Source organism: Cariama cristata, unplaced genomic scaffold, assembly GCF_000690535.1.
Source record: "Cariama cristata isolate BGI_N322 unplaced genomic scaffold, ASM69053v1 scaffold14953, whole genome shotgun sequence".
Taxonomy (NCBI): domain Eukaryota; kingdom Metazoa; phylum Chordata; class Aves; order Cariamiformes; family Cariamidae; genus Cariama; species Cariama cristata.
This window is the reverse complement of record NW_009607945.1, coordinates 1-16,753: the sequence shown is the minus strand read 5'-3', so window position 1 is coordinate 16,753 and position 16,753 is coordinate 1. Positions and strand designations below refer to the sequence as shown.

Genomic DNA, 16,753 nt, shown 5'->3' with positions numbered 1-16,753 from the left:
TCAGCAGGATGAGCCTTCGCAAAATGGATATCTAAACGAGTTAAAAACTAAAATAAAAAAGCACTTAAAATTAAGGTTTTGAAAAGAAAGAGCCTTGCTATCAGCGCTGGGAATCAAAGAAGTTTTATTGTGAAATAAAACTTGGACTTCATCCTGGACATCCCACACACCTCTTCCTCCATCAAAGTGTTCAGTGGCCAAAAATCATTCTGAATTGTCAAATGTAGACTTATCAATGTTTGAAAAAATTCATGACAGTGGTATCCAGAGTATTGGTGATAAGCTGTAAACTTACCTGATTTTTAAGGCATTTTTATGACTCAAAGGTACACTAAACGCATTTACCTTTATTTATAGCATTACCTAATGTTAAATTTATTTACTTTTAGTTCATATATTTAATTTATATTAGGACCATACGCAAATGCATTTTTGAAGTTTTTAATGTAGTGATGATGGTTATTTTGATGGTACTATTAAATATGTGAATGTTTACACTTTAATTCCCTGTGCATTGGACTTCAGAGCTTGCCATCCTTGGGGAAAAAGGTTCAGAGAAAGGTAAGTAAGTCTTACACTAACACTTCTTAACCAAGTGGTGATTTTTTTTATTATCCCTATCCTTTTTCCTTTGTAACTCTGAATACAAATTGCTGCAAAGAAAAATAATTCCATCTGCAGCCATCAGAAGAACTGAGGAACATCTTGTTACCACTTTACCTCCTTCAGTACCGGTGAAGTGGAGTTCCAGCATGATTTCTGTGTGTACGTGGTCATTTCCACCAGCTGGGAAGTCCGAACAGCACAGTAATCTCCTCATAACTTTGAATGTGCAATTCAGCTTAGCAGCGTACATGCAACTAGACTGCTTTTTGTGTCCCTTTTTCAATTTAAAAACTACTTTCATGGGGAAGAAGAACATAACATGATATCACAGTTTAAGTTAAAAGCTTACATAGAAAGCATTCTTTGCTGTTATTTATGTAAAGAAAAACATCTGTTTTACAGCAGTTATTTTGATGGCTAACACAGCACTTCAAGGAAACGTCAGAATTGGAGCTGAGTACGCAACTCCTAAATCTGGTCCTTTACATTTTTCCTTTCTGTATTGAACAAGGTCCCTTGGAAGAGGTGGTATGTGATTAAACACAAGGTTATTCTCTCTATATAAATACCTAAATGTGCATACATATACATATATACACAAAACCCCCCAAATTTGATAAATGTATTTTATATATATAAAAATATAAGAAAAAAAAATGGGGTTTGTACACGAGCTTTTAAGATGGCAAACAATTCTGCATCGTTCCAATGTGTGAGGATTTGACTTTTGAAACCTAAACAGTTTTTACCTTCAGTTCTAACTTGCACGTTCCTGTATGTTAGAAGCTGCTGGGGGGCTGTTTCTTTGGGGTTCTCCCCCTTCTGTTTTAGCACCTGTAGCTGCAGCAAGGGCCCACCCTTCTGCCTCAGCAGGGAGGGCTTAGGGTGGGGAGGGTCTTTTTTTATTCTTGATACTTATTTCAAGTATCTGGCTGACTGTCAGTGTGCTTGTAGCAGGATGACTGTGCTCTGGCTGCTGGGCAGGGCTGGAACAGCACCGTGTCTCAGAGCCACCACGGGCTGTAGGTGCATGGCCTGCCCCAGGATGGGACCCAGCAGGATGGCGCGGGGCAAAGCGCTGCAGGGCACGCTGGCTGTGGCCAAGGGGCACGTTGGGGAAGCAGAGCGGTACTGCCAATTTTCACTCCTCCCGTGCTCTTTTGTTTCAACAGCTTCATAGCGGTGGTGCTTTTTGGTAGCGTAAGTGCCGGTGTCTGACCATTTCTCTTGAACACAAGTAATCCTGAACTAGTTCTGTGGTACAGGTTGTAACACGGGAAGGCCTACGTGGGGTTTCTTGCATAAAGAAAAACTCCAACTCTAACCTAAGCCTTTTTTTTTTTTTCTCCTTTTCCCCTCCGAGACATTTCAAAGGCCTATTGCAAAGCCCAGGGGTGTTGACAAGGCTTTGGAAGCTGTCTAGGAGTTGGGGAACTCTCATAATGAAAAATATTAAGGAAGGAGGGGGGTAGCTTTGCAAGAGATTTAGATGAAGAGGCATGCAAAATATTTACAAAGTGAAAAAAGGGCCACCTTAATTTACATTAGTCCTTGTATATTGTTTCTTCAGCTAGGAAACCATGTATTTTAATCCAAATCTTGTACAAATATCCTTTGATTTTACCGTATGGCCCCACATCAGCGTAAATCTGACTGGCTTATCAGTGCTTAGAGCTCGACAGTTGTGCAGAACTCAAGTGTAGTATCGTGGAAAGCTAAGACTGGGCAGCCACGTTTTTGCTTGCTATTGCAGCAAACTACGGGCCACCTGCGGTACAGGGCATGAGTTGCTGTGGCAAGTGAGTAGTTCAGGAAGGGTGGCAAGTACTTTACTTGAGTAAGCCTCCAAAAAAAACCCCACCCCATACTGTCCCTCCATATGCCAGAGGAGTGTTTTTTCATTCAGCATATTCCAGCTGATGATTGTTTTCTGTGCCGCTGCCTACAAAGAATGTTTCTCTGGGGCTGTGTAGTATGATGGAAGACAGCTGGGTCTTCCTTCGATTACACTGTAGCCAGTATTTTGTTGAATATAACGGTATTTTGTTTCCTTGGAACGCTTCCTGTTCCCGCAGTTGAATGAAAAAGATAAGCCTCAGGTCAAGCGTGGAAAAATAAACTTTCATTTGCAGGCTGAAATTCAGCAAACCCCATACTGCAGGCATTAAAAAAAAAATAGAATTCTGTAATGTGATTTGGCTACCCTTGCAAGGTAAGATTACGGTTACTTTTTTTAAATGTAGCTATTTCTTGGTTTAGACTATGAAATTATTTATTATGGTGACAACACTTTGGAAGAGGGAAAGGTCTTAGTGCATTTGTAATTCCAGATTTTTCTCCTCTGCAGAAGATAATTACTACAGACATCTACGCTGCCCGATTTTACAAGCAACTCTAAATTTAGTCCAGCCTTTCTTGCACTGTTTTCTATTGACAGTACAAGCTTTCTAGACTGCAACATACTTTAGTAATACCTCATCATCTTAGGATGTACTGCAAAATCAAGGCCTGCGCAAAAATCAGAGGTCCACCATAACATGCGAAATACACTGAAGAGATTTTTCATGAGTTACCTCAGTGTTCATACTACATTATAATAAAAGATCGTAAAAAAACGTAAGTATTACAGGATAAACTAGGCAGAGGTTTCTAGTGCTTTTCCTGGAAATAAATCAGTTTGTATTTGACAAAGTTTAAATATATCCAGAAAACTAGGGCATACTCACATCTTGTGTATCTTTCCTCGTCTCTCTGCAGCAGCACTTCACGTCATTCCATCCATCCTATGACAGCAGGAGTAAACACTCATCCTATTATGTGTCATATTTTTAAGATTGTAATTGTCTGCAGTTTGTAAGATTCACCGTAACATTTTAGGATCCAATAGATTATTTGAGATTTTAACCTCTAGTATTTAGTGCCAAACATTTAACTTGTTTTTGCAATAATTCCCTTTCCCATTGCTTCTGAGCTTTACCTCTAGTCTTCAAGTGCCTTCAAATTAGGATACACTGTACAAGAATTGGTTAAAAAAACAGCGATAGACTGTTACTTTCTAAAGCACTTTAAATCTTCCATTTCTTTACGATATAGATACTGGTTTTGTAACAGTGCCCAACCACTTTCTGCTTTTCCCTCTCCAAACACACAAGTCTGATCTACTCGTCTCGGATGCATATCATAAATTTTTTATTTAATATATACATTCTTAACAAAGCATCAAAGCTAAATGCTTTTTTTTTTCCCCACACTTCAGGGAGCTCTGAGTACAAATTAACTGTTATAAGATCACCACTAAGTTCCAAATCCACCCAAACAGATATGCATATTAGAGGGCTTTACTCTTAAAAGTACAAAATTATTTTAATTACACTACACGCTCCCCCTGTTTTGAAGTATTAATCACACCTATTTACACTTTGCCCATTTAACACCTATGCAACAAGATGCAAATTAGACCATTCAAACATTTCCATTAAGTTCAGTTCCTTCCAATGCACTAAACAAGGTTACAAGACCCTTTTCTTGTGCTTCGAGGTGCACCAAGCAGTATAGAACTGGATAAAGAGAATAAACCACGTCGATTATCCAAAGACTAAAATATGAAGTATTACTTCCCAAGTTACAAAAATACACAACTTCTGATGAAATTTGCTAGTTAATATACATTTACTCCAGGATATGAATAGAAATAACTTTTATTTAAAAAAAAAAAAAAGCTAGTAATACAATAGGCATGTCTGAGAGCTAGAGTTGTGTTAAAACCACTACCGTGTACTGTAGGCATCATTTAGGAACTATACAAACTGGTATTTCTAAAAGGTAATATCACTATTCTCCAGCATAAAAGTTATTATGTGAGTCAAGTTCTACATCGTGGTTTGTTAATTCAAGTTGAGCCACTTACACCAAACAAAAAGACCAGGAACATTGTGATCCAGTAGCTTCAAAAACAAACAGCTGTTTCTTCCAGGTAGTTTTGATGCAAATCAGACCAATAGGGGTATGCAAAACCTTAATATTTACAGTCAAAATACAGTATCACTCTACAATTTTCTTATAAAACAGTAGGTAAGGAGTTGATGTAGATGACGATGTCGGAGAAAGAGAATTCAGAAAGTCCTTTTCTTCTGTAACCTTCACTTCAGAATCATCAAAAAGCAACCACTTTCCTTCGTACTCTTTCAGGCTCTGCAGTACGTAGAGAGCTTTGTTTTCTAGTCCACTGGAAGCAACGCCATTTTGCTCACTGTGTCCTATGCTGCACTCCGCGCTTCCGTTACTACTGCTAGACTCGGGATTTCTGTTTTCAGTAACTACATTAAGAAACTTCTCAGGGTTAGCTGGCTGCTTGTTGTACAGGTCACAGTCAGACTTGCTCTTCTGCCCCCCAAGAAGTCCGACAGCTTCCATATTCTTTTTGTTCAGAACTTTACCTGGTTGTGCGTTTCCATTGACTCTAAAAGAGACTTCACCATCATCGTAGTCTTCGGCAACAGTTCTTGCTTCCTCCTCATTCAGTGGTTCTGGTTTAATCGTTTCGTACATTTGGTCAGTGATGAAGTTTCCCCTGTCTAACTCTAAGCTATTAAGATCTGTAATTTTGACAGAAGCTGTGTAGTGTCCACTGCTAATTGTAATGCCACTGTGCATTACCACTGCAAATAATCCGTAGGTGTCGTTGGTCGGCTTTGTGCTCCATTCTTCTAGTGACAGTTTGAGAGGTGTCAATAAAGGAGTGTTTATCTTGGACAGTCCACCATAGCAGTCAAACCTTTAGAAGAAAGATAAATGTGAGAAGTTGCTCACTTTTCAACCTGCTTATCATGAGCATCTGTCCCAGGCATCCCTGTTCAGTAAAGACATTTTTATGAATATGTATAATGTTAAACCTTACAGCCTAGTAACTATGTATTTTAACTATTTAAGAGATTCCCTTTTTCGGAAGTATCAGCTAAAGTTAATTTTTAAATAGTGACGATAAAAGGAGTTAACCTAATTGTTATCATTTGTACTTCTACACATGAATACTTGCACTTCTTCCCAGACACCATCCTGCTTTCCAGATTAAAAAAAAACAAAAAACAAAAAAACCCAAAACAAAAAACTCTTCAACATCCAAGGTTGAAGTAAGCAGGTGTGGGTTTCTTTTTTTCCCCAAACCTTTGAAAGCGTCATTTAATAAATAAAGGAATACAAATCTATTTTACTTTCAAGTAGCTTTAATGCCACTCAGAAAAACTAAGTAGTATACTGCCAATGGTAATGCAATGGTTATCTAAGGATGAGTAAGTTACTGACACTCTTATTACTAGGGATTCTTCATTAACTGTCCTGTGTTATTCAGTTCTTTTAAACAATTATCTAGCTGATTTACTTTGGAAAAGTATTTAGCGTTTTGTTCATAGTGCACAAATTTACAGTGAGAAAAGTTTACGTTCTTTCATTACAATAAGGACCTTCTAAAGAGTTCAGAAAGAAAACAAGTGTTAGGACTGTTACATGATTGTGCATTAGCCTCCTTGATGCTTCTGATCTTACATGATTTACATATTGCATCAGCCGAATTTAATTAACCCTTTTATTTAACACTATGTTATGATGTCCTAAATTATTTCAGTGGTGATTCGGTTTTGCTGAACTGTTAGGGTGTTGTAGAGAGAAATATAGGGGAATATAGACAAACCCTGTAAAACTTAGGTTCCAAAGAGCTAACTACTATTATTCAACTTGCATTTTATCATAAGAAAGAATAACTATCTTTAATCCAAGGAAACTGTAGATACGGTGTAACAGTATAAACATAATTGCAGTAACAGAATGTTACTTTTGTTTTACTGGGTTAGTTTTGATTCTGCTGTGCTTCTAAACATTTTACTAATGTTCACAGCCATAAACCCTTATAAACATAAATACATTTACACACACACAGAGGTCCTCAGTCACTCAAGTCTAATTAATTGAAATCTCATTTTAGACCTAGGCTTACCATAAACATTTGACTACACCAAAAGAAACACAAAAGAGCATATAATCAGAAATAATAAAACTTAAGTCTTCTGAAAATCTCTATTAGTAGCCAGAAATAGAGATATTCAGAAGAGAATCAAGAAACAGAGAAACTGCTTGCTGATACTCTAGATCAGAAATCCAGTTCCACTCAAGCACACTGTGACAATCATATTAACATAAAACATTAAAAAACAGGCTCTACCTTTCTTCTGAATGAGATCCAGCATCAGAAAGATTTGGAGAGGAAGAAATAAGAGAGGAAATCTTTTCCTATTAGCTTTTTGTTCTTCTTACTGATAAGAATCTGAAGACAGAAAAATTGCATGCCAAGTACTCTGCCTCCTCTGACTGATGCACAGTAGTTCATACACAACAAACTTGATTTCTGCAACTACATCTTTCAAAGCCATAAATTAGTGGAACTTCACCCACTGTACTGAATCAACACCTCAAATTACTATAGACTTTTAAAGACTTAAGCTATTTTAACTGCAGTGCTTGTAACACATAAGGATGTGAAATACTCCAAATAAAGATTTCCAGTGGCATAAGCACTGCTGTCACTAATTAGCAAATTTGACTGTAACAAAACCTAAAGTAAGCCTTTTTAAAAAAGTGATTAAAAAAAAAAACAAAACAAACTTGCTCTTACCTGATACCATTTCACAAGACAAAAAAATCTAATTTTCTCCGTTAAATTTATATAATGGAAATGCTTACTTAGATGTTACCAGTTACACATTTCTTAATAGCTTCGCAGTCTGAGCACACATGGCCTAGCATTTTTTTTCCCCACTCACACACTTGCCAGAGAGAACTACTCATCCCCAGGCAAGTAGATTTTCACACTGGCTGCTTTATTTAAAAAAAAAAAACCAAAACACTTTGCAAGCCAGCATCTAGAAAAGATGAAGCAATTCCCTACTAACTGCAAATATTTACATTACTGTTCCCCTCTGCTTCGTTTCTCTTCATTTATTTAAAACTCGGTTGTCAGAAAACTCAGTAGAGCACAACTGAGAAGCAGACAAGATTTCAAAATTTTTATGGGAACTAAGAGAAGTTGTATAAAGATTCTTAGTTTAAAAATCTTAGTTTAAGGCCAGCAAAACAGTCTGGTTTTGTTTTTAGGGCAAACCATTGCTGTCTCACCTATGAAGAGAGTAATAGTTTTACAATAAATATTACAAGTTTACATAAGTCAATTGAGGAAAGCTCCATCAAAGCTCATTGTTCAAAAACCACCATAAGAGCGACTGTGGATGCTACGGAGTAAGCCAGTGCTTTGGTTTACTAGCCTCGGCTCTTCCCCACTTGATCTGCAACTCTGCTTTGTAACTCCAAATCAAGATGTTTAGAAATGACTTGGTTTTGTCCCAGATAAAACGTCCAAGCCAAAAACCAGGAAACCATCTTCTATGCAGTTTCAGCTTCATCACTGACTCCAGTTCTACATCTGATTTTTCCACTCTTACTTCCTTAATCTCTGGCTGCTAGCACTTGGCAGAAAATGTATGACACCATGCAGAGGACACCTGAGGAACACCACAAGAGATTGGATTCAGTCTGTCCCGGATATAGGTCTGAGTATTTTGGAGCAAGGACCTAAAGAGTGCCGGGACAGAAGAAGAGGTAAGTGATTCAGGAGATGGCTGGTTAACCTGCAAGCTGCAAGTACTTCCTCACAGAAACAAAAAAGTAGCAAATGCAGGAGCAAACTGAAGATAATATTCAGTTTCCTTTCAGGTGGACGGGTTGTATTTTTTTTGACTAGCCTATAATCAGAGCAGGATACCATCTCACATCGAGGGCTACTCAACAAGTGTGCAACTTTTCTCTGCCTTGTTGTGACAGTCAAATATTACGTACAACAATGAAAAGACAATTTGGTATGTTCCGATCCTAGACTTGTAATGAGGAGAAGTTAGCAGACATTGCAGAGACAGAGGAAGTTTCTTTTCTACTTTGTCAGAAACCTAGATACTCCTAATAACAAGTACTAAAAACAGGAAAAGTGAGAATTCTAGTTTTAACAATTGTAGCAAACCACCTATAAAAGTATCTTGATAGAATCGTTGACACTGGTTACCGCACAAATCTTATTTATATTGACCACAGTTATCTGCACTTGCTTATAGAGCATCCTCTGACAAATCATTCTGTTTGGTATCTGTATACTGCCAAAGGTCCTATACACTTCAAGTTCTAAAACACTGGTGACACAAACATTATAAACTAAATTCCATGGAAGACTTCATGCATTAGACTTCCTCCTGGCAAGGGGGCTCCGAAGGTCTAAAACCAACCAAGAGGGAAATGCAAAGCACTGGGAACTTGGTGGATAGAAGACCAAACTAATTGGTGCCTGAATCACTTCGTGCACATCACAGTCTCAGAACAATGCCTGGCCATCAGGTTTTAAAACCCAGGCTGCAGCAGAGAAGTGTGCTTGGCTTTCTGGAACAGATGCCAGCTAGGGGGGATGCCAAAACCAACACAAGTTTATCATCTTTTGCTGCGTCCAGCAAAGTTAATGCAGATAGCAAAAGTTATGTTTTAGTGAATACCAGGAGAAGCTGAAAATACAGGCCAAGTCTGCAAATGTTACTAAAATTGTATAGTCACTCTCAAAAGTGCAACTAATGGTGTAACAATTTTCTAAAAGATCTAGGGGAATATTATATAGTTTTAAGAAGTTTCTCCTGATGAAGCCTTCTGTCATTTTTTGTTATTTGAATCTCAGTGGAGAAATAGACTTTACTGCAAATACTGTGCATAAATTCCCATGGCATTGTTTCATTTGTGTACAGTACTGTAGGGACAGGATTTTCTTTTTTTTTTTCCTTCTCTCCCCTCCCAAAGAAAATCTCTAAATTCTTAACTATGAGAAAAAAAGAACACTCTCATAAGAATAATCTCTTTCAAAAAAATAACGATTTCTACAGTATATAACGTCAAATTGATCGTTCAGCAGTTGAACATCAATGACATTGATATTACTGTACTTTTAAAGGAATTAATCCATTTTTTGTAATGTGTGTCAGCTCTTTAAAATGTTTATCTCCTGATTTTTTTGTTCCCCAAATTTTAATACTTGCATTCAGTTAGAGACCGAAGTACTACTAGCTATGACCATAAAATTCAGATTTGTTCTCATTACTTGTTCTGCTAAAGTATTTAGACCTGCCTCTAAACTCACACAGACTGGTGATATTAAAAGTAAACAAAGCTTTAAGAAACATCAGGATATCAGGCTGTTGTAAGAATACAGATAAAACAATTTTTGTTACAAATCTCCTGAAAGCGTATTTCCCTGGCGGTAATTTCTGCCACTACTTGTAACAATAGAAAGCCTTTATGAAACGAGGGGCTGCATCCCACTGATTTAAGTTAATTTCTATCTAGAAATCTGCTGTTGCTTTTGGAAAAGTTACAAAACATTTTCATCTTTTCTGATAAGACTTCCCTTCCAACAGCACACTGTTTTGTAATATAGTCAATCTGCATACTCACTCTAAGCCACTAGCAGCAAAGCACTTCAAATGAATCGTTATAACTTCAGGCATTTTATCGAATAAAAGGCTGCGTTCTGCTTCTGTGTAATGATGGCAGTTTTCGCAGAAATATTTATCCTCTCCCACAATCCTTTCCACTGACGCAAACTGTGAAATTGCCCATTTAAGAGTCTTCATTTCTGTTTTTGGCTCTGGAGAGACTGCAAAAGAGAATCATGATGTTCACAGATACGCTATTATTTACATTTCCAAGGCATCCCACCAGAATAACAACAAAACAAGGTATGTCAAGTTCAAAACATAGTTCAATAACTAATATCAACACTGTGAAGAACACTCAGTATGTACTCAAATCTTTGAATCGTTTCAGGAAGTGATGAAAATACCACTTAATGGATATTATTAATTAAAACCTACAGTTTTCCCAAAGGTTGTCTTCAGATCGCACGTACTAACTCTGTTGCCATGTCTGGAAATTGGTTGCGTGTATTTGAGACCAGAATTTCTGTCATTAAGGCAAACCTCCAAAATAACCAGAAAGTTCCCTTTCACTTTTCACATTCTGCCTCCCCTGCCAGCCTCACGCTGCTGATGCCGAGATCACCTACACCATCGGCAGCATTTCACACGTGAACACCACCACACACACTTTGCTCTGAGGTCCTTCAGGAAAAGGAGGACAAAAACAGTGAAAGCTGCTCCAAATTAAATCCATGGCAACTTAAATCAATTTCTTTAAAATACTGAATTTCAAAATGTATTGTTGCCATGCTTACTTTTGAAAATAGCTAAAAACTACGTATAGATCATTAAAATTTGTGAAAGATACCAGAGGGCTAACATTTACAAATATAAACCAAATGCTATTAAGGTAAAATAGTCTAAAATACTGAAAAAAATAATTTTTTACAGTAAATTAACAAAAAGAAAAGCTGGTTTCTAATTTCTTTTATTTTTGAGAAAAAAATGCAGATATTTCTTATAAAATGAAGAAAAAGCAGAATAATTTCTTATCAAGGAAGAAAGAAGACCCAAATCAAAGCCCTATTTATAAGCAGAAAAACATGTACGTAAGTGAGGAATTATAAGCAGTCGATGTTATGTGTTAAGATCTGAAACAATTTTAATACTATCTGGATCTGCCTACATTATCAGTGCTGTGTTTCCAAAGTCTAAAGTTAATCAGGACAAGAGAGAACAGAACAGCCTCTAATTTTAGCCAGCACAAACAAGAGCGGTGTTCCTTGATAACTGCGGCACTGTCCTTCCTCAATGGCTGGCTGAAGCAGAAATATAACATCGCAACCCTTTTTTTATAATTACTTACTTTCAGAACTCTCTTCAGTTTTAGAAAGTTCATCTTCTTGCACTGGAACGCTGATGTCCTGAAAATCTTCTCTTCTTTCAGTAAAGCACTCGCACTCCAAGCATCTTGTTCTCAGTACTAACTGGCCCTGGAACAGTTTCTCCACTAGTTCAAAAACAGCCAGCTCTGTACCTAGAGAAAAGTATACGCCAGATCACTTATCAAGATGCATTTTACTCAAAAGACACTTCAGAACCTGGCTATCCTTCTTGGAAAATCATTGTGTTACAGACATGGCCTTGCAGGGATTCCAGATAGGAATGGGGAAGAAAAAAAAAAAAAAAAAAAGCTGCTTATCATGTATCATGTGCAATTTTCACAATAGCATCTACTTGTAACCAAAAAGGCAGCCTCTTTCTCTCGGCCCTCAAACTTTAATTTCTGTTTTAACATTAGGTTCTCTTTTTATACTTCAAGTGTGACAGTTTTTGTGTTTGTCTTCAGTGCACTGCCTTAGTATGGACTGTCAGCCTCCTCAAGGAACATCACACCTGTGTTTTTGCCTGGTATCTACTTATTCTCAGTCCTCTCCTCCAATACTTTCTAAACTTGTTGGCCAATTTTAGTCAAATCTGCTGCAGAAATGCAGATCTCAAAAGATTCTGCATCCTTTCAAATTTTTATAAAAATTGGTGGGTGGATCAGAAAGAAAGTTCCAAATGAGTAAGCACCGAATTCATATCGAGGCCCTTCCTTCAGCAGGCATCTTGTTTCATTGACACAAAAAAAATCCAGACTTGCCAGCCAATTAGCATATATAATACATCCGATCTCTTTCCCAGTTCTTGGGGAGGCTGGAAATATGGAAGGACTAAAGAACAGGGAAGGAAGGAGAGGACAGTGTTTGTAAAGACTTGGGACACAAAGCCGTAGCCAATGGGGTTTGATTCTGTTTGCTCCTGACACCACTCTTCCTTTACATCTTGAATCCACTTGCTATTTCTATGGATGACAAGAATTAATGATAATACAAACCTGGTAATATTCTGGCTTTTTTTTTTTTTATGTAATCATTGTACAATATAAAAAAAAAAAGTTAGAGAAATATCTCTTAAGATCTAAACTAAACAGGTCAAGTTATAAAAAATAAATAAATAAATTTACAAACATGTATAAAAATGAATTCTCCCTTCATAAAAATCTTCTTCAATTCCTGAAAATGTAATTTTGTATTTAGAGAGCTATGCTGGCTATGCAGTCTGAAGGCTGACTTCCCACACATAATAATTTCTTAATCGTACTAATTTTACGCCCATACGCTTGTTCACCAACCTTCCTTTTTTGGTTCTTTTTCAGTTCCTTTTTCATTATGGCTTTCCACAGGGGACGCTGGTTCATGATATTCTTCTTTAATATTGTTACCATTTTCGCACTTTACAGATGACTCTTCAAGCTCACAGTCACCATATTCTTTCCCTGGGTCTCTGGATCCCAAGTTTGTAGTTAACTTTCCTAGACTATAAAATTTAGACAGAATACTAGGCTGTTTGCACGAAGATTTTAACCAGTTTAATCTAAGCCGTGACTTCTTCTGTGTTGGCTTCGCACTCTCATTTTCACTGGAACACTTGGCAATGGCATCAGTTTGATTTTCTAACTTTTCTCCTGTTGCTTTCCTCTTTGACCTGGTTTGTCTTTGATTTTCTTCTGCTGCAATTTGCTCTTTTGATACTTTGGATTTTTTCTTTGCGTTGCCACCCTCAGCATCGCTTTTTCTTTTCCCATTTCCTTTGGGTAGCTTGTCTTCAGCTATCGCCCCAGCGTGGCTACTTGGTAGGTTATCCTCCTCCTCAGCAGGGTTGCCGGTTCCATTGCTCTCGGTATTTTGATTAAGTTTTTCCTCCAGTTTAGCTGTAGGCTCTTCCACGGGCAGTTTGTTCAATTCTTCCTTCTTCAGTAGCTGACATGTTTCTTGAATGTTACCCAGGATACACTGCAGAACTTCCTGGGCATCATGCTGCAAGTAGCCTTCGTACATAGGGTTGAGCTCTCTATTAAAAGTAGAAGTAAATGAGCAAAGCAATGAAGACTAGTTACTCTTTGCTAACTGGCTAACGTGATTTGAGATTTAAATTAGGGAGTTTAGATATAAAAGCAGTGGAGGATCCTCTCCAGGCCTAGAGGGAAGTCCTCTCTGTCACAGATAGCCGTGGGAAGGTAGCCACAGCCTTATGCATTTAAACACACATTCAACTGCAACCCAGTAGTGGTCCTGCTCAGGTCAATGAGAACACTTACATACCTAAGGCTAAGAACTGTTTTAAATTATATTCTTACAAAATGAAAATTTACTTTCAAGTTTACGGCATCACGGAGGTAACAATAAACACGAAAAAACTTACTTCCTATAATGATGCCCCAAATTTAAGACCATCTACCTTCCACAAGTCTCTAACGCTGTGCTGTACAATGATAATGACCTCAAAACTTCAGGTGAAAATTCTGACAGTGTGTTTAAGATAATTTGTACCTAAGGGTATTTAGTAGCCTTCGTGGCTGAGTAGCAAGTTCATCTGTGTATTTTTCTGGATTTAAGAGAAAGCTGGCTTGAAGCTGCTCAACTGAAAGAATCAATGAGTGCAAACTGCAGATTAGTTCGTAACTTGCCAGTGGATCTTCTTTACAATTTCCCTGCAGTAACAATATAAAAAGAATAAAAATACTTGCAGTTTTGTCTGTAACAACAAGTTAAACTTTTTCCTCTCCTGCCCTCATTTAGTCTTCTAACAGACGTTTGACAGACTTTTTGTCTGCTATGGGAACCAGGTGAGTTTCAGACAACATATTGCTCTTTTGCCAGTAGAAAACAAACATAAAAGCCATTTATATAGTATAAAAATAATTTAAAAGCCAAATATAAAAGCTAAACAAATATAATAGCCATTATTTTAAAAACCCAAACCATCTTTGCCCAGACTCCCAATTCCCATCCACTCAAAGTACCACATCATAATTATCTTAATGTCAGAAGCACTATGAGATATCTTCTCAAGTTTCTTCTTTTAAAGTTCTGCTTACAAGTTTACAGACGCTCTGAACACTCAAGTTTGAATTCAAGTTCAAAACAATTCAAGTGTATCTCTACCTGAAATAGCACTGTAGAAAACAATACTGCAAAACTTCTTACAAACAGAAGTCACAGTTAAATCTTCACTACGCTCGCGGCACGCAGCCTCACTTGCAAAATGACAAGGAAAGGAACGTGTAGTGAGATACGTTACCTTTTCTGCTTTTTGCTCTCCTTCATCCTTCAAAGATTCTTTCTTCTTTGAAATGATATTATATAAATGTTTTACTCCAGTTTTAAAGCCAGGACAAAAATATAATACCTGAAAGCAACAGTTTAAAGCAAGAGAATAAGCGGTAAAGTAAGAAGTTACCTCACATACATATCCACATTTACGATCAAACTAGCTTTGCATCTCCCAGGGCTGCTGCACAGCACGCAAAGACGCAGGATTATTCGTAGCAGGGAACTGCCCAGAGTACGTAAACTGAAAAATCACCCAGTCAAGGCCACCTACGGTGCACACATTTCCTGCAGTATCACCTTTTTTCCCCACTGTAATTAGATTCCCTTCACATTACACCCAGACATCCGTTAAATATCAAACTATGAATCTCATCCACTTGTGCTGAACCAAAAGGAAAAGATCTGTTCGAGGTCCCCCAAACACGATCTTACCTGAAGTACACTGTTAAGGTAACAAGTGTTACCCAGATTGTTCAAGCCCACAAAAGGCAACATGTTGTCTTTTTTCTCACAGCTAACAAGCGAGGGAGGCTGTGCTGCAGGAACAACCTGATCACTATTAAATAGATAAAACAGTGTGTAAGAGACAGTTTTTGAAAATGACTCCGTCTAGTATGCACGCACATCTCTCTCCTGCTATCCACCATCTCAGAGCTACCTTACAGAATTAATGGCTAATATATACAGATCAAAATCACGTCAAAGTGTTTCTGAGCGTGTCTGCATGACTACTCTGGGCACTCAAACACAGACTGCTCAAGCCTAAGACTTCTCTTCGGCAACCTAGACAAAAATGCACAGGTTTACAAGAAGCAGGCAAATCTGCTAGTTCCAATACATATTTTTCAAAAAATATCAGGAGATTGATTTAAGGAACCAAAGAAGTTCTCTTTAAAATATTTTGGCATGTTCTTTGTTCATTCCCAAGGTAGTGCTAAGAGTAAGGTGTCTAGCATATTTTTTTATTACTGTCCCCTGCTCCAGATTCACATCACTTCATTTCTGGATGCAAAAGGATAAAAACAGGGAGGAGGGGAAGAAAAAAAAAAAAAAAAAAGGAACCAATGAACCTGGCACATTATACACAGTGATTAATGCATCGTACCGACACAACAGAACAAAATTTTAAAGTTTCCAACACATTTGTAATTGACCATGATTAAGCAGTTTTTCTTTTTCTCACTTAAGTTTCCTCACTAGCTGCAATGAAATGAGTTGACAGATTTGCTCAGGGCTTGAAACACCCTAACAAATGACAGTAAGCAGCACAATCAATTCTTTTACTTGCAGTGGAAATACCTTTAAAACCCAACATTTTCTCATTAAAGCTTATTTTGCAAAGACTTACATTTTAATACACTTTAAATAACTCAGCATCAGAATAACTACCTTATATTAACTTCAAATAAGGTAACGCCTTCAAGTTATAAAAAAGTTTATGCCAACTAAACATCCACAGTGTGGCAAACTTGTGTTCTTAGAGTGAATAGCTAGTTCGGTTTGATTTAACCTGGCTTAAGGGTTTATTTAGTAGGTGTTGAAGCACACGCTTATGCAAGAATATACAACTTCCATGAGTAGATGGAGCAGCGTTGTTTATCCATTTTATCAAACAGAGCTACCGGACTACTTTCACAATCTAGCCAGAAACGCTTATTCAGAGCAAAACTCTTACATACATCTCAGAGCCTCTGAATTCTGAACTCTTTTGTTCATTTTCCTGGGACTCTGTAAAATCCAGTGCTCTTTTCGCTTCCTTTTTTTGGAAGAGCTTCAGCGAAAGCCTGTTCTTCTTCGAGGGGCTCCCTCTGGCAGGCCCGGTGCTGTCACTCGGCAGGACCCCGGGCATCTTTCCTGGCGCGCAGGGGAGCGGGGGAGGCGGCCAGCCCGGCCGGGAAGCTGCGCTGGGCGCTCACACCTGGCACACACACACCCCACGCACACCCCACGCACACCACACACGAGTCGCCGTTTACTTTTAGTGCAAGAAGCAGCAACGGG

General features: G+C 37.9%; 2 protein-coding genes across 2 annotated transcripts in view; one reads left to right on the top strand and one right to left on the bottom strand.

Moving 5' to 3' along the window:
• Positions 1-503, top strand: part of DOCK7 (dedicator of cytokinesis 7) — a 106,763-nt gene extending 106,260 nt beyond the window's left edge. Inside the window, 1 exon segment of the mRNA XM_009696952.1 lies at positions 1-503. Coding sequence (XP_009695254.1) covers positions 1-35 — 35 coding nt within the window. The 3' untranslated portion in view covers positions 36-503.
• A 3,278-nt stretch (positions 504-3,781) lies between these two features.
• USP1 (ubiquitin specific peptidase 1) lies at positions 3,782-16,601 on the bottom strand. The gene is made up of 8 exons (XM_009696951.1): positions 16,432-16,601; positions 15,185-15,308; positions 14,721-14,828; positions 13,970-14,130; positions 12,772-13,490; positions 11,461-11,631; positions 10,132-10,333; positions 3,782-5,380 (listed from the first exon to the last, which is right to left on the bottom strand). The coding sequence occupies exons 1-8, from the start codon at positions 16,599-16,601 to the stop codon at positions 4,648-4,650; spliced, it is 2,388 nt and encodes a 795-aa protein (XP_009695253.1). The 3' UTR covers positions 3,782-4,647.
• Between the last annotated feature and the right edge of the window lie 152 nt (positions 16,602-16,753).